At 39.9% G+C, this 25,804-nt stretch overlaps 1 protein-coding gene across 1 annotated transcript in view; it reads left to right on the forward strand.

Annotated features, from left to right (window-relative positions):
• ADCY2 (adenylate cyclase 2) overlaps nucleotides 1–25,804 on the forward strand; it is a 198,317-nt gene that overhangs the window by 105,536 nt on the left and 66,977 nt on the right. Inside the window, exons 5-7 of the mRNA XM_026082600.1 lie at nucleotides 17,126–17,274; nucleotides 18,183–18,294; nucleotides 19,520–19,647. Coding sequence (XP_025938385.1) covers nucleotides 17,126–17,274; nucleotides 18,183–18,294; nucleotides 19,520–19,647 — 389 coding nt within the window. The remainder of the gene's footprint in view (nucleotides 1–17,125; nucleotides 17,275–18,182; nucleotides 18,295–19,519; nucleotides 19,648–25,804) is intronic.

The following is a 25,804-nucleotide window of genomic DNA, read 5'->3' on the forward strand; positions in this document are numbered from 1 at the left end:
TTTTAAGAGTAAAATGTATAGCTTAAGCAGATACTAACTGCCACGTTTTCATGATATACTGATAAATCTGAGGCAATATACAGCTGACGGGCAAATGTTAATTTTTGTCATGCTATCTGCAATTTTGCCAGCTGCATCACAAAAACTAATAGCTAAAATGCATTTCTTTTCAGAAAGAGAATTTCTTTTGATAGCCAGTCCAGTTTTCTTAATTGTAACTATTCCCATAATTAATTGCCTCATTTTTAAATTGTCATTTTATTTCTAAATTGAAATTATTTCAATCCAGCTAGGATCCCTTTGTCCTTATTATGTCCTTTTCAGCTAAGAGCCCTCTACATTAAAAAATCTTCTCTACAGGTAGGGATTACAGGATATTGTACCTGCAAGAACTATGAACAGATTTTGATGACCCAGAAGCCTCCTTTTTTTTGTTTTTTAACTTGCAGATCTGCTCAGTCATGTCATAAACATCCTTATAATATTGTTAAATAGCTTGAACATCTTAAATTTGTTCTCTCTACTCAGGATTTTCCAGCTGTTTGATCATTCTTGCAGTTTTTCTGAACTCATTCATGTTTTCCTATATCATTTTTGTAGCAAGCATTTCTGAACACACTATCGTCAGCAGTGCTCTCAGTAAATATCCTATAAGAGGCAAAGGTCCATAAAAAGTCTTTTTACAAGTCAATAGGCCACATTAGCCTTGTTATCAGCAACATCATGCTGAGAGATACTTCTTATTCGGTTAAGTACAGTGAACTCAATATTCTTTCCAGAATGATTGCTTTCTAATATATAGGCCTCCATGTTGTAAATAGGTGCTTTGATTCTGGGTAAATATCCTCTGGGTATTTTAAATAGCTTCTGTACAGCTGCACACAAATAGCTCTGTATTTTTGTAGCATTGTTAATCATCCTGTTATTCTTTATGTCATTTCTAATTTCTAAATACCTTTTTTTTTGCTTGAAGTGATTGTCCATGCGAGCATTTATGCTGGCAGTGCACATGTTCTGAAGAACTTAAGCTGGAGAATTTTTAACCCAGCATGACTTCCTCCTTGCTGTATCACACAAATGTGCTAAGGGGAGAGGTATGCTCACTGCCTTAAGGTGTTCTGAGCAATCTGGCTAAGTTGGAACATTTTTTTGAAGTTCATATCCTTGCCAGTGGCCTGCTTAGATATTACTTCTAATCCTTTTCATGTTGTCAGGCAATAACCTTTCTCTTTTTGTAATATCCTGATTCTTTCCTCTCTTTTCTTCACCCTTATTTACACTTTCCCTGAATCAGAAGAGCTTCAGGCTGTAGAAAACACAACCCTTTTATCTAGGGAAAAAAATAACACTGGAAAATACACTATTTCCAAGTGSTTTAAGCCAAAAGTCCATTCCAAGGGGTAGATGTCAAGGCTAGAAGCCCACTCTGCCACATTCTAGGCATTTACCTGGCTGCGTGTAAGTTTGGCTAATCTGTAAGAACTGCTGTGAACAAAGACATAAGCCTCAGCAGGGGCTCCCCGCTCCTTCCCTTAGGAGCTGCTTTTAAGCTGAGGCACTCACCCTTGGCCCTCACCTGAGATACATTGCAGCCGCATTGCAGCCATGCCTGTGAATGGCCTTTTATCATGGTGATCCAGACCCTGACCCATGGACTTGACTTTCCAGCTTATCTYAGACCTGCTCATCACTATGGACTTGGCTATCACTGGCTTACTCTGGTGGCTTACTCTGGTTACCATCTCTAGACACGATCCTCACCCTCACTTGCTGGTATGACTTCATAGCTTTTTGTTGGTGAGATCATGGGCCCTGCTTGTGACTCTTAGCTTCCAACTTGATTTGCCTTGCAGAGCAACCTACTATTGCTGCTCACTGAGGGTAAGAGAGAATCTGACAGTTCTTGTCTGAAGCTTCATCAGCTCATTTCAAATGCACTGTGTTTTGACTGTTTCTTGGTCTTTAATCCAGACCCCTCTTCAGGACAGAAGAAACAGACATCTTCAAAAACATTTTGTGTATCTCAAGCAAGGGTTCAGTCTCCTGTGAAATTCACAGGGAAGGTGTTTCTCCATCACTATCACTCATTTTGGCCTTGAGAACTTCCAGTCTCAAAGGGCTCCCTCCTAGCTTCGGTGTCTCTAACCCAGTTTTGGGAGGTTACAGGTCATCCAAGGAAGGCCAGCGACAGCAGGAGGTATGGGAATAGCTCAGTGCTTGACAAACAGTGGCTCCCATGAATCTACAGGATAACATTGTCTTGTTGGATACAGGACTCTCTTTCATCTCCTGGCTTTTCTTGTTCCAAAGCCTGGATAATTTCTTACAAAGATCTGGGTAAGTTTTTGGAGCAACCTTTTCCTACTTAGTCTCATTTCACAACCACTTTGTGCAAACTGGGTGTGAATGCTTAACAGCTACAAGACCTATCTGGTCCCAAGCTGCTGCTTCTGTGACTGGTAGGCACAAGTCAGAGAAGCAGGCCCATGTTTAACTATGAAGCGGGCTTTTCCCCAAGGCTTGCTTAGTCAAGGAAAGACTTTCTTTTTTTTTTTTTAGTTTCTCCTTACCATGAGACAGTTCTTCTCTGGCCCCTAGATGTTGACTAAATGTTACCCTCAAAAGAGACTGTAGGCCTTTTCCGTGTAGCCATGTGACTCACAATTGCCCCAGACTGGCTTCTGGGCTGGTTGTGCATAATGCCTTTCATCCATTATTTCTGATCTGACCCTTTTATCAGTGGACTTAGGTATTTTGTCTGAATGTGGAGCACAGCTAGTCTGCTGGTGTTTTCATTATCATTGGCTCTGCTGTACATAGAAGAGCAAGCCCAGCAGGTTTTCTAAGTACCTGACACAGCACCTCTTGTGCATTGTCACACTCTTTGATCACTTTTAGAATCACAGAGCTATAGAATAATTTAGGTTGGAAGGGGCATCCAGAAGTCATCTAGTCCAACCTCCAGCTCAAAGCAGGTCTAATCAGGTCAGGTTGCTCTAAGGATGGTGGTGTTCAAACCACCCACTCTGTGCAGCCTGTTCCAGTATTCGATTACCCTCATGCTAAAAAAAAAAAGAATTCATTATATCTAATTGGAATTTCCCATGTTCCAACTTGTGTCCATTGCCTCTCATCCTGCCACTCTGCCAGTAAGAGTCTGGCTCCATCTTCTCTGTATCCTCCAATCAGGTAGTTGTAGACAGCAATATGGTGTCCTCTTAGCCTTTTCTTCTAAAAGCTGAACAGGCTCAGCTCTCTCAACCTCTCCTTGTACCTCATGTTTTCCAGCCCCCTAAATATCTTGGTGGCCCTTTGCTGGACTCACTCCAATATACCATATCTGTCTTTTACTGGGGAGCCCAAACCTGGACACAGTACTCCAGATGCAGTCTCACAAGTGTCAAACAGAGAGGAAGAATCACTTCCCTGGACCTGCTGACTACAGTCTTATAAATATAGCCCAGGATGCAGTTGGCTTTCTTTGCTGCAAGAGCATATTGCTGAAAAAAACTATTTTCTGTGAACCATCAGTTGAAAAAATGGATCAGTGCTATCAGGTAACATTTTCAGAGTAGATTTCTCTCATCCATCCCTGAATTTATGACTGAGATTCATGGTGCATGCATCAGAGAGAGTTCAACAGTCTTGCAAGTCCACAAAATAGAGTGTAAAAGAGAGAATGCATTAGGGAAGAGGCTGTATTCCGTTCACTCCTATTTAGGATCTTCACATATTAACCCTTCTAATCCACTCATCTTTGGTTTGGGTCGTCAAAATTGGATAACTTTACCATCTCCTTCCTGAGAAAGATATGCTCATGTCATAAATGTCACTTCAAGAGGAACGAGATGCAGTGGATACCTCTGCTACCTCCGTCACATTGGTGATGTTGGTGTAGTGCACTTGACTGCAATCTACAGGTTTGTCTAGTCAGTTGCAGTCGGTAGTAGCAGATCTGCCTTGTAAGACCCAGAAATTATTTGGCTTTAAGTTAGAGGAAGCCTTATATGCTTTAAAGGAGACAAGGACCTTTAGCAAGAGTAGTTAGGCAGTCACACCATATATATCCAGTAATGCAGGGCCAGTAGGTTGTTCCTGTTTTAGTCCTTCAGTTACCAAGCAGATTCTGAGATCTTGAGAGCAGACTACCTGTAATAAACCAGCTGGCAATACATTCACCAAATTCTGGCCAGTGACTTTGCAGGTGCATAGAGAATTATAAATCTCTCCTCCATTCTCAGTCTCCCTTTTTGCCACTGTTTGTCAGTTGCTTAGGTAAGTATGCTGCTGCTTACAATAGTGTCATTTCTGACTTGCTGGTGCTGGAAACCCTGACTAGGTATTGCAGCATCTGGTTCTTGGGTTTTAAATGATCTCAGAGAAGAAGATCCTTATGGATAGGAAAACAGAGTCCATAAGTTTCCACAGATATCAATGTGATGTACTTTTTTTGGCCTGATGTGTTAACAGTTCGGTATTTCTTGAGTAAGTCCCTCTGCATTTGATTCTAAAATATCTTCTAGAATTAAGAGTATCAATTCTCTATCTACTTAGGAAGACTTCATTTACAGCTATTTTGGGTTTGTATGTGCCCATAGATTGTATTTCAGGTTTCTGTCATCTACCTGCAGGGTGTTTTCTTAGCAGATTCATTTGGCTTTTTTCCACAGGACAGAGATCTGATATTTGTGGTGGGATCTGAATTTGATTTTGATTAGTGTAATGGGAAAATCATTTGAGCAGTAGCTTCTTGTCCTATATTTCAGGACAAGGTCAGACACTGAACACAACCAAAGTTTTGCTAATCTTTTTGTGTATTTTCCCAGATGGCATTCATCCTCAGCAGAGGCAACTCTGCATACTGGCTATTGAAATGGCTTTGTCTTTTTGTGTACAATCTGATTTCTTAGAAAAATCTCTTGGGTTTTCCCTTACAAAGATAAATCCTTCCCTTCCCATTGGAAAGGTCTTTGGATTTAGCAGTTTTTACTCAAAGACAGTGTTCGGATTATGACAATCTTCTTCCTTAGATGATCAGGCTTCTTTTCAGGCAATCCCTTTATATTTGGGGTATTGCTTAGCATCCTACAATGTGTGTGTGGACACTTATTCAAAGGAGAAAGAAAAACTATTTAAGTAGAGATCCTGTGAGCTGTATTGCCCTGGTACATATTCACAGCCTGTGGGCTTTGCTGTTTCTCAGACCACATGATATTGAAGTATGTTTATGTTGTGTTATCTTTTGTTTTTTCTTTTGAATAAAGAATCTTTAAGGTTGAAAAGAATTCAATTTCTATGCAGGTAGGCTGGGAGCGGGGGAGGGGGAAGGGGGACACTATGGGCATGCTGCTGCTGTTACTCCTAGAGCTAAAAGGTGCGTGTCCAAGCTCAAGTGCTTGGACATATATGTACCGGCAGCACAGATATTTGTAAGGACAACAGCTTTCCAAGAGTGTTGACACTGAGACAAGTAGTTTCCTATTAGTAGCACTGAATTTATTTATTCTTCCAGATTATCAAATAGCTTTCAAGAAAACTGTGATGTCTCAGACATGCTACTCAAAATGCTCAAAATAAAAATATGTTTCTCAGTAAATTGCATTTTGAAGCCTGCTGGTTAGTTGGATTGTAACCCGTTCAGTCTGTGCTACCGTGCTAATTATTAAACCAAAATGTTGAATGTGTTCATTAAACAATCGTGTGTTTGTATAAATATAAATTATTGTACGAACAGTTGTCTTTATCATCAGACCATATATTTAGAAAAAATCTTTAAATAATTTTTAAAAATCTTATTGATAACAAATGGGGCAGTAAAGGAAACAAACTCAAAACTTGTAGCTGCTTTAACTTCTGAGGCAGCTCTGGTTGAAACAAAGTTTTGTATATGATCAAAGATGAAAATAAATTTTCTGTATTGAAAAAAATCTGCTTAACCTTTTAAAATGCTGCAGGAGTGAAAGTAAACACCCTCCCTGAACTTCCTCTCCCTGTAGGAGTTGGAATGAAAGTGTCAGATTTCAGCAAAATAAGGAACTACAGGGAGAGGAAATCCACTAATGCATTTTCTTTCTGTCTTCCTCCAGTTGTTTTAACGTTATCTGATGACAAAGATTCAGAAACAGAAAGTAAGACGAAAAGAGAGAGAAAGCACACAGATTTAAACACTTACCACTTTTACATTTGCCTCTTATGTATTTATGGCAAACTGTTTTGTGAACTTAATTTGATTTTACTGTTCCATTTAAAAAGAGGGATTTGGGGATGACTTAAACAATCAGCTTTTTTTTTCACAAGCAGAGGCAAATTTTTAGAGTAGTTCCTGGTAGGTTTGGTTTCAAAGAATAAGTTCATAGAAGGTTTTATTACAACTTCAGAATGTTTTCATAAGAAATAGAAAAAGAAGTCTCAAATAAACATCAAGAGGTTATCTGATCCTTCTTCCAGCCGTGCAGCAGGATCAAGTACCCTTGGATAATTCCCACTGGATATCCATCTAAGCGGTTCTTCAAAATCTCAGAGATTCTACACCTTTCCTAGACAATCTGTTCCCACAAGTTCTCACCTTTAGGGGGTATTTATCCTACTGTCCAACTTAAATATCCTAAAATGCAATGTAAGCCTGTGAATGCCATTCACAGGGAATGTGAATAAGGTTTATTCCTTTATGATTTATTTCAGCCTTCTGCGCACCTGAAGATTATTGTCCTCTCTGCCCTCGGGTATCTCCCTGACAGGCAAACAAGTCCTGTTGCTTGCACTGTGCCTTTTAGGCCAGGTTTTCTAGACCTCTGATATTTTGCAGTTTTATACTTTCTCTAGTAAGCCCAGATGATTTGCTGTAATGTTGAAACACTTTGGCAGCATTATGCTTCATCTTAAGTTCAATTTAACATTTCAGAGGACCCTGAAATATGATGTACTATTGCCCTGTCACCTCTGCATTTTTAAGGGTTTATTTAAAAAATCAAATTGCTGGAGGTCAGCTAGAAATACTGATTAAATCCATTCTATTCTCTACCAGTGCTGGTCTGGAACTGACTTCCCTGATTACTTGATCTGTCCCTATTCCACTCGACACAGTATTTTTCGTACATTCAGAGGCCAGCTAAATAAACCACTGTGCGCTAAATTGAAATACAGAAGATGTGCATTCAAGGACAAATTCTTTTTACCCATTTACTGCAACCAAAATCTAATTGAATACACAGCGTTTTAAGTCTTTTTTGCTCCAAAAGGAAGAAAATTAAAGTGGCTTCTGGCTCTGTAAATTACTATAACTTGAAAATGCATTCATGTTTCAATTTTTTTTAATGCAATTTGGTCATCTGTGTAGGATATTAACCTAATCCAAGAAAAATTGGCTGCAAAGCTGCTGTCCATTAATGGGAACTCTGCAAGATCCCTGAAATTTGTACCCTGGGACCACAAGAAAGTATGTTTTCTCAGCCCTTTCATGACTTCATATGCCTCTCGCTTAACCCTAGTTAGGGCTTCTGTTACAACTGCTTCTGTTTGAAGGGTCTCTCATCCTCTTATCCTTTCTAATATTTAGGAATCATCTACTACCAGCTAACAGGTATTTGTGGCTACTCTGTATTGTAATAAATTCACTGTTGTCTTTCTCCCTCACTGATATTTCTTACCCTTTGTTTCCCTGACTTCCAGAGATTTCTTTAGGGCACCAAATAAAATTCCTTCCATTGCTTTGGATTTTCTTCTTTCTAATGAAATACCTATCTGCTACAGCCAAGAACTGCAGCTGACCTTTCCCAGATACATCACTTTGAAGACTCAAGACTATCCTACAGATAACTTCATCACCAAGTATTCCTTCTCCTCTGTCATTTTCATTTGAAGCATCCTTAGTTTTTAGCAGATGTTCTTGTTAAAAGGCACTCAAAATGCATTTTATTCACCAAAATATCATTCTATTTCCTTCTTTCATGTCTCTCTCTTCCAGTAAATTAGTATCTTCTTCCATGCCTTTTTGTCTTGTGGGACTTTGCTCGTGTATTTCTTTCTTCTCTTAGAATACAATTTTTTCTCTGCAGTCTTTCAGTGAGAATCTTCTTCCCTGTGAAAACCACTCCATTTCAGGATGGGTTCACCCTTTGCAGGTGTATCAGGGCTACTTCTATGGTTGTATTTTTTTGTGAGATTAGTCAGATTAGTGGTTGTGAGTATCCGATATGCTAGTCCTATTCAAACTTCTCCTTTATTCAAGTTTCTTATCTACCCTCCCATTTTTTTAATATGGCCATTCAATAAAAAAAATGAGAAATGCAAAACAACCTACCTGCTTCCAGCCTCTGGATAGTCCTTGCAAAGTAGGATGCACTCCTCTGAAAGTGCTAAAAGAGGAGAGGTGAAGTCAAGTCTCTGTACTCTCAGCCTTTCATTGAGGAGGAGGAACTGCTCAGGGAGCTGAGACTGCCTTTGCCTATGGCAAACGCAGTAATGATAGGAGGCGTCATTTACATCTGTATGGGCTGGGTAAGTGTAGTGATAGAGAATGATCTATTGTGGGACATGATGGGGCATGAATAGGAGTGTGAACATAAGAGATTATCAAGGTTAAATTTTTGAACTACGTTCTTTCTCAAAACAGCTAGTCTGAGAAGTTTCATGAGAAAAAGTAAGTCTTGAGTCAGTCCTAAGCATTGCATGTGAGCATCCCTGCAAGGATAAAAGAAAAAAAAAAAAAGAGAGAATCACAATAGTAATGTTAACTTTAAAAAAGGGAACTACATAAAATTCAGGAAGCTAATTGAAAGCAGCATTTAGAGAACAACTTGAAAATTGAAAAGGCAGGCAGAAGACATGGAGACTACTTAAACCACCAAATGAGAAGCTTAGAGCACAGGTATAATATTTATTTTAAAGATGCTAAAGAGACTCTGAAGAGCAGAGTAAAAGAGATTGCTAGGAATAAAGAGCACAAGAACAGGAATTGCATTTGAAAAATCTTTTATTTTTACTATTCTGAGCAAGTTGCTCCTCTAGAACTTTTTTGCATGCCTTTTAATGATTTTATACTCTTCTCTGTTTTCCATATTTGGAAAAAATGTTATTTTTGGAGGATTTTCTTCATCCGATGGCAGATGTGATTCTTTAGAAATGCTTTAGTCAGAGTAGATGCTGTTATCTTCCTTCCATCCCAACTCCTAGCTTTATTGTCCTCTGTGGTCTTCCAAATACAAGACAACTGAAGGAAACTGAGAGCATAACTTGGCTATGTTAAGTTACCTTAGCTTCACAGGTCACTTCTGGTTTTGTGCATGAGTCAGTCTGACCCGGATACCTTGAAGAGTGCCCCTTACAGCATTGAAAAGTGCTCTCGGGCAGCCCAGGGTGGGTGGGCTTCAACAACTGGGGCTACTTTGCTTTTTTTGATTAATTCAATAGAAAAGCCCTCATGTTCATAAGAATTATTTGCAACTGTAATGTGATCCACACTGACAACATTGGAAAACACAGTTGCAATAAGTAGGTTTAATCCAGATGAGTAACTCCTGATCTGTGATTTTGCAATTTAGAGATTGCTGGACCAAATCTGTTTGGCAAGAATGGAATTTTAAATTAATGAGTCCATTTTATCAGCATATTTACAAACAAAATTTGCACTGATACTCTTCCTTCATTTTTAGATATTCTTCTAGTTTATTTTAAAATATATTCTTGCATGATCAACATACATTAAGAATGAGCATTTGTTTTCTGGTACCACAGGGAGCAAAATATGTACAGCTTGTTATAGTAGTTATAAAAATAGAAAATAGAAGTGTTTATGTGCCTGGGACTATTTTTGTCACATACAAATACTCTGCAAATATGTCCAAGGATATCTGGTTGTTTTATCACTCTAACAGGCTAATTTCAACAAAATCACAAACTTTTGCTTTCTATACAAATTCTTTGTGTGGAAGACTAATTTTTTGTTGCTCTATTAATATATGCTTTTCTAATGAGAGTTGATTGCTTATCTGATGGGTCCCTATAAGAGACTTTCTCTCCATTTTCCTCATTCTGTGCAAACTGTAGGACGAATTTTTCTTCCCTTATATGTGTTTTCTAGAGTTGTTATAAATTAATGCATGCATCTTCAGTGAGTTTGAGGAACAAATGATATGCCATAACCCAATTTAGAATCAGTAGCATCTCAATAACATGTTGTTATTAGCTGAAATCCCATTAATTTTACATATAAAAAGCAATTGAATATTATTATTGTTGTTAATGATTTTGTCCAAACTCTGTGGAAGGATTCTCAATGATGTCAATAGACTATTGTTAAAGGGCTGTGTAATGCTATTAATAGATATGCTGTGACTTATTCACACAAATCACTGTACTAGAGTTTCTTCCTAAATTTTTTTTCATTCAGTCAAAATTATTATCCAGCCTGTCAAAGACATAAGTACATTGTTGCATAGCATTGCATACATTAGCATTTTGAAGATATGACTGACTGAAGATGAATTAGTTGGAAAGTATGAACAGGATGAATGAAGATGCAGCTAAGAATAAAGGAAGCGGCAGTGCCATAGTTTAATCAATTTCTAATACATTTGGAATGCAAATACATATGCAGTAGATGAATCTTAGAAAACTCTGCTGACATCTAAGTAGAGCTGCAGATGTTTAGGATGCCTTGAAATGCAGATGGATGTAGGATCTGCAAAATTTATGACTGTCAGGGACATATTTTAAAAAAAAAGAATCAATCAGCTTGATGCTTGTTGAAATGTTGGTAAAAATATCAAGTGTGTGTTATGAATATGTGTAGGAAAATAGAGCAGTCATCCATTTTGAGGAAGAGTGACTTTTCCCGATTATGATATATATATTGAAGCCATGTGACAAGCCTCTGCCTCTGTTAGTCCTAGTGGTGATTTACAGTGATTTCCAGAAAGAGCATGCTATCTTTTTTTCATACTAGTAACAGTAAAGGAAGTGATTCGAGTCTCGGTGACAAGATGAAAAATACAACGCAATGGAAATGGGTAGTGACTGCAACCCTTTTGGGACCTTACATAAGCAAGGAGATGGAATGACTAGATGGTTAAACTGTGGACTGCAGAGAGCCGTGAGAAAGGGTGCACCTGTAACAGGCAGAGGATGAGCTGAATCTGATGAAAGTAGATTGAAAGTTTTCAGAAGGGATTCAATATCCTTTCACCCTCCCAAATGGTATTAAAAAGTGATTCTGTTCACTGTCATCACTGTTAAAATCAAGAAAGTCCTACCAGTGTGCACCAAAGGCTTTCTCAGCTTTAAACTCATAGTCTGAGTAATGCTACACTGAGACTCACATCACTTAGTTTATTCTTACTTCATGAATAACTCAGTTTCTTAGTCTGAAAAGGACCCCATATTCAGTTGCCCGCTGAAAAGGATTTTGTTCGGTAGGTTTGGCATTGGGGCCATTTTGGCATCAGCTGAAGAGTGAGCTCAGAGGCAGCTCCTTCTGAGCCACTGCCTGCGTTAACACGAATGCACCTCCATGAAAGATGCACTGTTGAGCAGGTTTGCAGGCTTCATCAGAGGGGGTGCTATAATTCCCAATTTTGTGGTAATTATCACTGGTGCAGTGTTGCCTTTCTGAGCCCACTGCTGCATTGCCACATCTGTCATGTGTTTGATACCTCTATGCAGGGCAATCCCTAGGCAGAAGAATATGCTAGTTAGTTTTCTAACTAAGATTTGTGTGAAAGCTATTTACCAACCATAAAATACATACAGGCACTAGGCACATTAATTTGTTGCGGAGCATGCACTGTCCCAATGTCTAGAGTGCTATTCGCAGAAGTGCTTTAGTGTTGTGTAGGATGCAACAGCATGGAGATCCTTCAGCTTTTACAGTGGCCTTTATGCGACCAAAGTTATACCTGTAAAGAAATTTGCTTTGTTATATAACGTGGTAATAATGTTTCAGACTGAAACATATTAAACAAAGTGGGTTTTGATCTCAATTTATGCATAAAATAAAGCCTTAGGATGCAAGTGTGCAAATGCTGTTTTATGTACATTTCTAGAAGGTGAAAAGAATTCTGAAAGATTAATTTTACTGAAATTCATAAGGTGAAGGATTTCTGTTTTGTTTCTTACTTTACAGTAGCCAGATATATTTGTTTATGAAATAACATGGATTTGGAGGGTAGGGCCAATTGTTACAGTAAATTTAACAGTGGATATTTTCCTTGCTTCTTCATAAAAAGTGGTTTTGGCTAATGTTTGGAAGTAACAAATGCATTTACTGTTTCTTCATGCAGCATAGTTTGGGTTCCAGCTTTTGGCATAGCCCCTTCCTTTCCCGTTGACCATGTTAAAAAACCATCAGATTTAGGAATGTAAAAGTATTTTAAATCTGGCCAGCTGGCGCAGCTGTTTCTCCTTTCTGTCTAGCATAGGTAACCTTCCTCCATCACACTGGAGAAGCATGATTTATCACTGGAGTTCCAGTTCCTCCTGGGCCATATTTTCTTCCTTCCTGTTTACTCCCTTCTTCTGCATTGGAAGCAGAAGCATGAAAATACTGTGTTGCATACCCTGTTGGATTTCTGTGCTACTTGAATTGAAATAGTACATCTGGGGAGTCATCCTGTCAACGTGCTGGTGTTAGATGCTGAAAACAAGCATCTGAAGATTGCAAACATGAATCTACAAATTAGGAAGTTAGCTGAAGCCAGCAGAGGAAGTTATTATTAATGTCACCTTACTGTTGAGAGAAAAACAAGCTTTGAAGATGATGTGCTGGAAGATGTGAAGTGACTAGTCTGGATGGCTATTTCTGTCCTGAATGCAAAGACTTTTTCCCTGATGGAAGAGCTGGAGGGTGGCCAAAGAAGGATGGAGTTGGTGCACTGAAACAGCTGTCAATATTTTGGCATACAGTGTCAGATCACAGTCCCAGGCTTCTTTGGAGATTACACAAGGAAAAGGATACAGGAGAACAGCAGATATCAATCATACCAGCCAGATAAGATGCAGTTCTCTATCTGTAAAGTGTTAAACAAGAATTGCATTGTGTATGTGCGGTGTCATTCCTTTAATAGCAGTTTTTGTGGACTAAGGGTGGGCTTTAGCAAGGAAAGCTTCACATGCATCACCTGAGTATGAAAGAACCTTTTGTCCCCAGATCATTTCTAGAATTTGCTCGGTGCGTGAACTGCAAGCCTGGCAGGAGTAGGTGTAGCTATAAAGGCTTAACCTTGCTGGATCACTGAGAAAGTTTATTCAAACTTTAGACCACAATTGGTTTGGTGGAGCATGATTGATATAGGTCCCTGGGTGGAATAGTTTCCAGAAGACATCAAAAGCTGCCAGTCTTAAAAAACTGGATTTTATTTACAGCACAAAAATATTAATTAGAATAAGTTAACTCTTCAACCAAGGAAAACTCAGAATTGCTGATTAAACAAAGGAAATGCAAGACCTGAAAAAACCCCTCTCATTGAATCCTTGCAGGGCAGATGTTTCTCTAGCCTTCCTCTAGAAAGCCCTTCTTGTTCAACAACTTCCAGTGACTTCCACTGTTGAAACAACCTCAGGGAGTCCTCTAGGAAATCTTCCTGTCACTTTGACACTTGATTGACAATTGACTCTTAAGAAGGCACTTATGCCGCACTAGAGCAATATCCTGCTTGTTTGTGCTCTCTCCCTGCTTTTCCTGTCCTGTCTGCCAAAAGGTTCCTTCCACTGCCCGTCTCAGTGGCTCTCACTGAGATGGTTCCCCTTGACATAGAGTGCAACATCTGGAGAAAAATAGGTGTTTTTTCTTTCTTGCCTTCCAGTCACACCTTAAGAATCAAAATTTTGAATACTGAGACTGTAAAGTGCAAACAAACAAGTTACCTAGTTACCTGACCCAAACTAAATATATAGGGCAATTCTCTATAGGAAGGCCCTGATTCATCCAAGAATGGCGATGTCCATTTAGCACATCTGTTGAATCTTGGCAGGATTTAGAGCTTCCGCATTGCTAAGCTGTCCTGAATATGGTGGTGCAAGTGCTACTGAATACACCTATAAGGCTGTCATTGGGAGGAAGATCATTTTAAGGTGTGCCTTGGCAGTTTAGTGGCTTTACCAAATCAGGATTGAAAAAAGAAGCGGCTCCCTTAGCCTTGTTGATAACAGTAGTGTATTAATAAAAATCAAAGAGTATATTTTATAGTATTTCTTACTGTAAGTGGCTGAAAACATTCAGAAAAGATATTTTTTGCCATTTTCTTCAAAATTATATAATGCAAATGAAAGGGGAAAGTATTGTTGGGGTAACAAACAAGCACATATTTTGTAACCTTTGTTAATATCATGCAGAAAGGGTTTTACAACAGAAAAATAAAAAACACCAAGAGGACTGTAACAGTAGCCTAGACTAAAGACATGAATTTTAAGTTCTTCCGATCCCAGGAATTATGGTTCCAGTGTGTGAAACAGTCAGTATTTTCCATTATTTGCCGAAATCAGCCAGCTGCAGCTTCGTTTTTTGTTTTTACAACATATGTAATCCATATTCACAGGTACAAGTGTGCTGGCATCAGTGTGAAAACAGTGATTCTGAAGCAAAAGAAATAAACCCTGAAATTAGTAAGAATTAGACACATTTGAAATCTCTCAACACATGAGACTTTTTGGTAGGTAGGAATCAGGGCCTAGTCCCACAAAAGGACAAACCAGGGCCCAACTTTCCTCTCATTGATGGGCATTCTCAGAACATCTGCACTGGATTGTGCCTCCCATGGAAAAGGGAACAGGGAGCAAAGCAGCCCTTTGTGCAGGAGTCCAGCATTTCACATGAAATGCTGCAGAGAGAGGAAATCTAGTATATGCTTCAGCTGACCATGAGTCAGCAATGTACCCTTGTGGCCAAGAAGGCCAAGAGCATCCTGGGTTGCATTAGGAAGAGCATTGCCAGCAGGTCGAGGGAGGTGATCCTCCCCCTTTACTCAGCCCTGGCGAGGTCACATCCACAGTGCTGTGTCCAGTTCTGGGCTCCCCAATACAAGAGAGACATGGAGCTACAGGAGAGAGTCCAGCAAAGGACTGCTAAAGAGGAGGAAGCAGCTGGAGCATCTCTTATACAAGGAAAGGGAGCTGGGCCTGTTCAGCCTGGAGAGGAGAGGGCTCAGGGGGATCTTATCAATGTGTATAAATATCTGAAGGGAGGGTGTAGAGAGGATGGGGCCAGACCCTTTTCAGGTAGTGCCCAGTGACAGGACGAGAGGCAACGGGCACAGACTGAAACACAGGAAGTTCCACCTGAACATAAGGAAAAACTACTTTACTGTGAGAGTGACTGAGCACTGGAACAGGTTGCCCAGGGAGGCTGCAAAGTCTCCATCCTTGGAGATATTCAAAAGCCATCTGGACAGGGTCCTGTGCAACGTGCTGCATGTGACCCTGCTTGATCAGGGGGGTTGGACTAGATGATCTCCAGAGGTCCCTGCAAAATTCAACCATTCTGTGTGTCTGTGATTCTGTGATTATTTACTCATTTCATTTGGGAGAAAATCAGCTTCACCTGAAAAGACTATCAGGGATCTACCTCCAAAATAACCTCATCCTCACAGATAAGCATTTTTCTGTGGAAGAATGGTTAAGTGAAAAGGGGCATGATCTCTTAGAAGTGAGCAATCCTGTCTTCACGATGGAGGGAGGATCCCRCRGCTRTGTGAACTGTCCTTGAACATTCCTAGACCATTACAAAAGGGGAAGGCAAGTAGTGGTAAACAAGTCAAGGAGGGGGCCGACAAGCCCCTGCAYGTGAACAGCAACTTTGCACCAATCATGTATTCGCTTTAGGCGCRTGAACAGAGACTGTAAACCAATCATACAGCTATTGCTAGCACATGCTCTRTCGCCTGTCTATATATACTCTGTGTAAGCTCTAATAAAGGGAGAACGACCATACTCATATTGAGACTCATCGTTACTCCGGGTCCATCTCCCACTCCGACATTTTTCCCTGGGGACAGGAAGAGAGAGGAGGTTTCTTTTGTCAGAGAATTGGTTTGAACTTGGGTCACTTGCAGGCATGTATGCATGCATGAAGTGTAATATGTGGTTTGATACTGCTTCATGGTAAAATGGTGATCGTGAGGGTGGCTGAAGCATTTAGCTGTAGCTGGGCCTGGCGGGATATTTTGCAGTGTGCTCCACCAATTGCAGTTCTCTAGAGCCACCTCTGGTTGTAATCCTTCTCTCATATGATGGAAAAGGTGGAAGGAAAACATTCCTCTGGGTGTGAGTTGTGATTTGGTGAACAATTTCAGCAGGAAGTTTTTGCAGAACGGGATAATGATCTGGCCTGGAGAGAAAAAGAAGGGGAAATGTCCCGTGTTTCATGTGGCCATCAACAAAATGAGGGCATTCTGGTTACATTTTCCTCTTACGATTCTCTTGCTCATAGCTTTTATTCTGTTTCCTGTAAAAACTTTATTTTTCTTAAAACATTTTGCTGCTCCTCTCTTTGAAGGCCAACAACCCTTTGCCTGCCTCTCTGGTTTCAAAGGCATAAGTGGCAACCTGGACCTTGAGGGTCCCCATTGCCATGTGTCCAGCATCATAACAAGGTCAAAGGAAGACAGTTGCTAGTTTGTGTTAACATGATACTAAATGATATAACAGGAGCACAGTAATGTGAAATTGGAGCTGAAAGCACTCGCTCCTTTGTTAACTAATTAATGATAATTACTGACAAGTGCAAGTCACAAAAAATACAAAAACTTTCTGTTTGAACCTGCAAGAGTAAGCTGTCATGATGGGAAAAACAAAACAAAGCATTGGTTTCGCCAGCATTCCTTATAGTTAGCAAAATATCTCCACCAAGAACAAGTAGACTATATTAAGAGTGAAAATACATTGACCTTTTTGTCATGTACCTGCTAAACTGCCTATAAATACTACATTAATCTTTCAGTTCAGGAAATCTTCTTCACAGTTAGAACGTGTCAAATCTGAGAGGGGAACGCTAGGAAAACAGTGTATCTTTTATTTCCTTCTTGCCTCACAGAACTGTTCTAGCGTGTTCACAAAAGCGTATGCCTCACACAGCRTTGTTCGCACGCTAATTTGGTTCTCCTTACAGAAATTCCAAACTTGTCACTTTAAATTTTAGGAGCGCCTCCTGCTGTCTTTGCTGCCTGCTCACATTGCCATGGAGATGAAAGCAGAGATAATTCAGCGGCTGCAAGGTCCCAAGGCAGGGCAGCTGGAAAATACCAACAACTTTCACAACTTATATGTCAAAAGGCACACCAATGTAAGGTATTGTACTTTACCACAATTTCCTAGCCACGTGAAGAGAAAGTTTGAAAAGAGAGTAATAAGAAAGTAATTAGGAAGAGAATTGTTTTAATAAGATTTTTCAATGACTTAACGTTCAGTAACCAAAATAAGTTATTATGATGAAATGCTAATTATTTAATTATAAATTTCTAGAAATTAGAAAAAATGAGGTCTTCATCTTTGACTGCCAGTTTTGGAGACAGCAAATAGCAACACACTGTACTGGGTGATAAGCCCACCATTTATGTCAAATATTCTTTCATCTTTTCAAATTGTTTTGTCTAGTTTTTTGATTGGAAAATGTCATTTGAATGACGTTCCCAGAAATGACATTTTTAAAGCAAGTATTCCAGGACTTTTGAGAAAGTTAATTTCCACTTGTGAGCACAAATACTTGCTCCTTAGCCTAATTCTCTGAATTAGTCTCTTCTGCTTGGTGACTGGAAACATAGCATATGGCTTGAATGTCTTATCAGGCAAGCTGGAATTTAACAGTCTGAGTAACAAGTGGACAAAGACTTTGTTCCCTTCATAGGTAAATGCAGACTGAAATGTCTGATAATGTTGATAAAATGTTATTAAACAATTTCTAATAACAAATATGTTTACTAACTAATTTCCATTATTATTTTGCCCATTTGTGAGTAGGAAAAGGTTTATATTTTCTGAATACATATAACAAATATAGATGCAGAATATATACCTTCTATGCTGAGTCAAATGAGCAGATCATGTATTTACTGCTCTACAGGTAGTGGTGGTTGTTTTGATTTTGGGCATGATTCTGCCAAGTACTGAGTACCTGCTTTCAGATTTTGCTGTTGATAAATAAATCTCAGTTCTGAGGAAGGAAAGTGTAACCCAGGCTCTGTTCATTTCTGTTGCAGCATCTTGTATGCTGATATTGTGGGATTCACTCGCCTAGCCAGCGACTGCTCGCCAGGGGAACTGGTGCACATGCTGAATGAGCTGTTTGGCAAATTTGATCAGATTGCAAAGGTGAGTTTCTACTGGACTACTACTGTTAATTTAAATATCTGAGTCATCTTTAATATATTATTTTGTCCTGGGGACTCCACTTTCTCCAGGCAGCATTTCTTAGGCTCTGGGCAGGAGGATTCAAATTGAATCATGTGAAGGCTTTCCTTTATATTAGTCTAAATTGTAATGTGTTTCAGTTATATTATTCTGAATTTGTAATTTTCTTGACTAGAGTAGTTAAGAAATCTGGCTCTGATCTGAAAGTAACATTGGGCTTCTGGCAGTAAGGCAGTCTGTGCACAGAGTTCAGAGGTTAATGTCCTTAAAATCATCACACACAGAAAGCCAAGATAGCTCTCTCCAATAGGAACAATATAGAGAGCTTATGGAGCACTATCAGGCTTTTGAAGTTGGACACCCCTCTAAACAGATTGATTTACAAGAACAAATATTAGGAAATGCAAGATAGAAAAGTGATACAACCACTCTCTCTTAAAAGCATTTAAGAGATTGGAGGACAGGGGAGCCAAATTAATCAAAGTAATTTTAAGAAGATGTGACCACAGCCTCTAGATTACTCCAGAAAAGATTGAAATATAATCAAAAGATTTACTTTTGTCTATTTAGGTGTCGTTTTTATAATCATTAGAACAAACTGCATTCAGCGTGTGAAGTTGCAAAGGATCTCATTAAAAAAGAAAACAATTCGTGTTTTTTTTATTAACTAAAATAAATGTTCATTATTGGTAAAAAAAAAAATCATATTGCCTTAGAGAGTACAAAAGATAGAAATAAGATTATGTTTACTAGTTTCGGGAATTATTTCATAATACTTGTTCAAAGCCTTAAATATGGAAGGCAAGGTCTTTTGTTTTCAGATTTCAAACAGAAAGACTTTATTTAGATTGAATACATGATGTTTAACCCCAATTCTTTAAAATAAGTAATGAGCAACTTTGCATATGTATATGTATATATGTGTGTGTGTGTGTGTGTGTGTGTGTGTATAAAACTTACACTTATTTTCTGGTTTCACCTGGTAAGGACCATAGTGGAGAGAGGAATCATCCATACAAAATGCCTGATGACTCTTCTTTTTTAGCCAGCCAAATCCTTGTCCATCTAAACAGGCTTATATACAATGATTTTGATAATATCACTTAAGTCAGTCCTTGTACCAGTAGCCCTGTCATTTATGTAATTCGAGTTGAATGTGATGATCTGACTCTGCTTTTTCCTCCAGGAAAATGAATGTATGAGAATTAAAATTCTAGGTGACTGCTATTACTGCGTGTCTGGGCTCCCTATATCTCTTCAAAATCATGCCAAGAATTGTGTGAAAATGGGACTGGACATGTGTGAAGCCATTAAGTAAGCACTGAGATTTTGTTTAATGAACAGTATTCAACAATAAAAATGTTGTCTCTTTTCTGTGTGTAGCTGTGCTTCTGGATGGAGCATTCAGAGCTGCAGTAGGTTTTGTGTCTCAGTCCAAGGTCTAACATGGTAATATTGATCTCAGCCTCAGAAAAGAAATGTTTTAAACATGTTGGGTTCTGCCAGGCTGTCCTGACCCTGCCATATAGAGCCGTATTTGAACTATAAGCTCGTATTTTATTATTTTGAAAGAGTATTTCAGTAAAAAATGTTAATGAAGGAGATAGCAAATGGAGTCATGGGTTGTGACAAATATGGGGAAATGAAATAGGACACAAGACCAGTTTTCATGGGTGTTTTATTCTAATAACAGGATTGTTGTTGTACACCTAATTGAATGAAGTGATGATGATTACAATGACAGCAGAAAACAACCACCAACCTTTTCAGGATAGATCTGAAATAAAATGCTGCTAAGGCTAATATCAAACTAAGGGGCACTTTCATATACATGTTACAACTGCTTTGGGATGCTTCCCTATTTTAACCCACCCATAAATGACAATGAAAAGTGGGCATATAGAGCTTTACATCAACAAGACACTGAAAGAAATTTGGTGCGCTTATTTGTAAAGTAGTTGGGCGGGGGAATCTTCCTTTTTTTTTTCTAATAGTAAAACATGGTTGTTGAGTCAAATTCTGAATTGGTAAAGCAAAGCTGCAGCTGACTTCTACTAGAGTTTAGATGATTTCTGTGAGATCAGAGAGTTTGGCATTACGGTCCTTTTTGAAGAGAGGGTGACCAGTGTGTTGTGTGGGTCAGCTTTCTGTGGTGGGATGCAACATTGCATTTTTCTTCCTCTACTTATGAGATGGTAAAGCTCCCAGTAGGCATCATCCTGGACTTGGGAAGCACTGCTTTTCATGGAGGCATGATGCTGCCAGTCACCTGTTAGTCAAATGCCTCTGATAGGGCAGAGCTCCTGGCTCCTGCTGAGTTTGGAGCTCAGTGGAAGTCAGGACCAGTTGCCTCCAGAAAAAAAAAAAATCTCTCTCAAGATACCTCAAGTCCTGACCCTGCAGTGTGTTACTGAGCATGTGCACTGAAGATGTCTTGAATGGGTTGCTGTTCCATGAGCTAAGACAGCTGTGTTCTGTGTTGCTAAATAAAAAATAAAATGTGCATGTCTCACTAGAATTCAAGTTTAGGTTTAGTTTCTACTTTTTTGTAATTGTCTAGGACTTTCTAAAAAGTTTTGTCAGTTAACGTGTTCAGGCGCCACTGAAAATTCTATACTTAATCAACAGGTTTTTAGATTTGTAGATTACTTTACTTGTCCCTTATTTCTTTCCCATCATGATTATGCTTGTTCCATCTCTGAAACAAAAAGTAGAATGAGTTATTTGAGAATCCTAATGTGATTGCTTTTGAAATAGTAATGCTGACTTTTTGCAAGCAACTCAAGTAATAACAGGAGGCTGATATGATTGTGAAAGAGGAAGAAGAAAAAGGACTATAGCTGATGGCTGAACACTTCAAAGCGTCTGGAGATACAGCCTAAGACGTACTTGAGGATTCCTCTGACTTATTACTGAAGAGTAGATGGGGAATGGATGGAGGCGATTCCAATCTTTCAGATACAACTTGATTGGATTATAGGAAATGGTAGCAGTTCTGCAGACTGTGGAACTTCAAAGGTGTCTCGCAAAAAGGCAGTTTTCCTCCCCCTCATCTCTCTTCACCTGACTGCTGTCTCAACAGCTCAGTGCATCATGGAAATAAATCTTCTGTAAGCTAGTTGCCCTTGATGAGTTATGCCACAAAAGCTGGACACATTTCAGTATGAAGGTACTTAAAGTTAAACGTGCCTATCCAGAAAGTTCAGCTCAGTATATTGTACCTTATTTGTTAATCAAGGATCTGATTCTGCTACCTTATTTAGAAAGCATTTTGGGAGATGGGGACAAAAGAATCCCCCCCATTCTTTTTTTTTTTTTTTTTTAACTGAAGTCAGATACTTCCATCTCTGTTATTCATATCTGAAGTTCTTTTTAGGTTTTAGCTGTCAAAATATAGTAAATGGTTGCTTATAGTAATTACCATAAATGTCACAAATATCTTCCCAGTAGGAAACTTCAGATTCCTTTGACTAAAATCACAACATTTCTAGGTCAGCTACACTGTGCAATAAAAGCTACATCCAGTGATGGTCCAGATATTTGCTAGTGACCTGTATGATTTGTTTTTTGGAACAATTGGACTTTGGTTTGAAAACTTAATACACTCTCCCGTAAGTTTCTGTTCCAGTCATAATGTTTTTACATGTCACATTCACTACTGTCCAGGTAGTGAAGTAAGGGGTTACCTCAGCCTCATGAGCTCTGTGTCTGGTTTGCACCCCCTCAGGAAATGCAAAGGTGTGTTCAGTAGTGTTGTCTAAGTGATTAACTAAACAGGCATACAAGAATAATTCCTCTAATCCTTAAATACTACCAGCATATATGTGTAATCATAGTCGCAAGAGGAGGTTTTTTTTAGTTGCCTGGTCTTGTGATTAGAGGAATTCCAGAGGAATTCCCACATGGGTAGGTTGCTTAATGCAAATTCAGTTTTCTTCCACTTCAGGCATTCCCTGAAAGGATGGTTAATATTCAAGGATCACTTCCTCCAAGCTCAAGAGCGGTGCATCCCTATGAGTAAGAAGTCAAGCAAAGGGGGCAGGAGACCTGCATGGATGAGCAAGGAGCTCCTGGCAAAACTCAACCAGAAGAAGGAAGTATACGGAATGTGGAAAGGGGGACAGACCACTTGGGAGGAATATAAGAACTTTGTCAGAGTATGCAGAGATGCGACGAGGAAGGCCAAGGCCCATTTGGAATTAAATCTGGCAAGAGATGTCGAGGTCACTAAGAAGGGCTTGCAAAGGAAGCAAAAGGAAGACTAGGGAGAATGTGGGCCCGCTGCTGAATGGGGTGGGTGCCCTGGTGACGAAGGATACAGAGAAGGCAGAGTTCCTGAATGCCTTCTTTGCTTCAGTCTTTACTGSTCAGGCCAGCCCTCAGGAAYCCCAGACCCTGGAGGCAAGAGAGAAAGTCTGGAGGAAGGAAGACTTTCCCTTGGTGGAGGAGGATTGGGTTAGAGATCATTTAGGCAAACTTGACACCCACAAATCCATGAGCCCCGATGGGATGCAACCATGAGTGCTGAGGGAGCTGGTGAATGTTATTGCTAGGTCACTCTCCATCATCTTTGAAAGGTCCTGGAGAACAGGAGAGGTGCCTGAGGACTGGAAGAAAGCCAATGTCACGCCAGTCTTCAAAAAGGGCAAGAAGGAGGACCCGGGAAACTCCAGGCCAATCAGCCTCACCTCCATCCCTGGAAAGGTGATGGAGCAGCTCATCCTGGAGGCCATCTCCAAGCATGTGAAGGACAAGAAGGTGATCAAGAGTACTCAGCATGGCTTCACCAAGGGGAGATCTTGCTCAACCTGCCTGAGAGCCTTCTGTGATGGAATGACTGGCTGGGTAGATGAGGGGAGAGCAGTGGATGATGTCTGCCTTGACTTCAGCAAGGCTTTTGACACTGTCTCCCATAGCACCCTCATAGACAAGCTCAGGAAGTGTGGGCTAGATGAGCGGACAGTGAGGTGGATTGAGAACTGGCTGAATGGCAGAGCTCAGAGGGTTGTGGTCAGCAGCGCAGAGTCTAGCTGGAGGCCTGTAGCTAGCGGTGTCCCTCAGGGGTCAGTACTGGGTCCAGTCTTGTTCAACTTCTTCATCAGTGACCTGGATGAAGGGACAGAGTGCACCCTCAGCAAGTTTGCTGATGATACCAAACTGGGAGGAGTGGCTGATACCCCAGAAGGCTGTGTTGTCATTCAGAGAGACCTGGACAGGCTGGAGAGSTGGGCAGAGAGGAATTTCATGAAGTTCAACAAAGGCAAGTGCAGGGTCCTGCACCTGGAGAGGAATAACCCCATGCACCAGTACAGGCTGGGGGTTGACCTGCTGGAAAGCAGCTCTGCCAAGAAAGACCTGGGAGTGCTGGTGGACACCAAGTTAAGCATGAGGCAGCAATGTGCCCTTGTGGCCAAGAAGGCTAATGGTCTCCTGGGGTACATCAGGAAGAGTGTTGCCAGCAGGTCGAGGGAGGTGATTCTCCCCCTCTACTCAGCCCTGGTGAGGCCACATCTGGAGTACTGTGTATTCCAGTTCTGGGCTCTCCAGTACAAGAGGGATGTGGCACTACTGGAGCAAGTCCAGCGAAGGGCTACAAAGATGATTAGGGGACTGGAGCATCTCTCTTATGAGGAAAGGCTGAGAGAGCTGGGCCTGTTTAGCTTGGAGAAGAGAAGGCTATCTTATCAACATGTACAAATATCTGAAGGGAGGTTGTCAAGAGGATGGGGCCAGACTCTTTTCAGTGGTGCCCAGCGACAGGACGCGAGGCAATGGGCACAAACTGAAACACAGACGCTTCCATCTGAACATGAGGAAAAACTTCTTCACTGTGAGGGTGACAGAGCACTGGAAGAGGTTGCCCAGAGAGGTTGTGGAGTCTCCTTCTCTGGAGATATTCAAAACACGCCTGGATGCAATCCTGTGCAATGTGCTGTAGGTGACCCTGCTTGATCAGGGGGGTTGGACTAGATGATCTCCAGAGGTCCCTTCCAACCTCAGYGATTCTGTGATTCTGTGATGTAGTATTTGTGGAAACTGGGATTTAAATCTCCTTGCTCTATGGATGTTTTGTAAAACTAACCTCAGTACTGGAAAGAATGAGATTGCTGCATTTTCTTAGTTGTTTTTTCTTTACCCAAATACATTTTTACCCTTTATCATGGCCAAAGAAACCTGTTTTTTGATGGTACGTTGAGTACTTCTCCTTGTCAAGCATTGAATCTACAGACTTGCTTGTTTCCTCAGGGGCTTTCATTGAATGCTTTTCCTTTTTATTTATTTATTTAGATATAAAAGATCAGCATCATTATAATTAGAGCAATTGGTCTCTCTAACATACTAGGAATTGAAGCTAACATCCTTTCCATAAAGCAGTAAGTAAAAAAAAAAGTCTGTCCCTAAGTTCTGACTCCTGTGTCTTTTTTATCATGGCTTAGAAATGTTTTTATCCCAGCATTTCAGTGAAAATAGAAGCTTTCTGACTTACATTTTAATAGCTTCAGGTGTTGTGTGATAGATGTGAGCTAACAGGATTTGCATAGAGTCTCTGGACTCCCTGTCGCTTTTTAGTTGGAAGAAAAATGTAGAGGAGGCTGCAAGCTGTTAGAAAAACAATGCAAGACCTGAGCCATAAATTGTCCTTCCCAAAGATCAAAGTGCATGATTTTACAGATCACAATGTGATCCTTTACTTCAGCTCAGAGAGAACAATGTACAGGTTCCTCACATTTTGTAACTCCCCAGTTTTATTTGAGATAGCTTTCTGCTCAGGCTGCTATCAAGCATCGTTGTTCATGCTGAGTGATGATGTTCTCCTTGGTAAGAGCAGGTTTATAGCCTAGAAAATTACCTTTCGGTTGTATAGCACATTCTGATCTGAGTATCTCCAGACTCTGTTCCTATATAGTCAGAATTCACAATGTCCCTGTAGACAGATGCTGGGATTGTCGCAGCCTATTTACATCTCTGTGAGAAACAAGGAATCTGTACCCCGTGTTTTGAAATGCTTTCAAAGTATTATGTCAAGTGTTCTGGCCCGCAGGTGAACAAAAATTACTGATGATTAATCAACTGTATTTTGTTGTGTGATTGCTACATCTTTAAGTGGAAGAATCTGCTGAAATAATTCTGTGGCCTCTAAAACTAAAAGTAGTAATATTTTTGCCGTTGGAAGTGTCTCACTTAATATGTGGTGGACTTACTGGTCTAAAATATCTTCTTTTTTTTTCAGATTAGAATGTATCTTACATTCAGTCATGGAGGTCCAAACTGACTTCTTATTGCCTAAGTTACTGAAACACAGCATTTTGCTGTTTAGATTATCAGTTCTGTATATATTTTGTTACCAGCCAAAAATAATTTTGGTTCCAGTTCTCTTTGAGGTAAAAGAGGAATTATACCAAATTGCCAAGTGATCTGTAGTACAAAGACTTATTCAGTCTTGTTTCCTAAGCGTGCATAGCTCCATTTT

Source organism: Apteryx rowi, unplaced genomic scaffold (assembly GCF_003343035.1).
Source record: "Apteryx rowi isolate R43461 unplaced genomic scaffold, aptRow1 scaffold_584, whole genome shotgun sequence".
Lineage (NCBI taxonomy): Eukaryota > Metazoa > Chordata > Aves > Apterygiformes > Apterygidae > Apteryx > Apteryx rowi.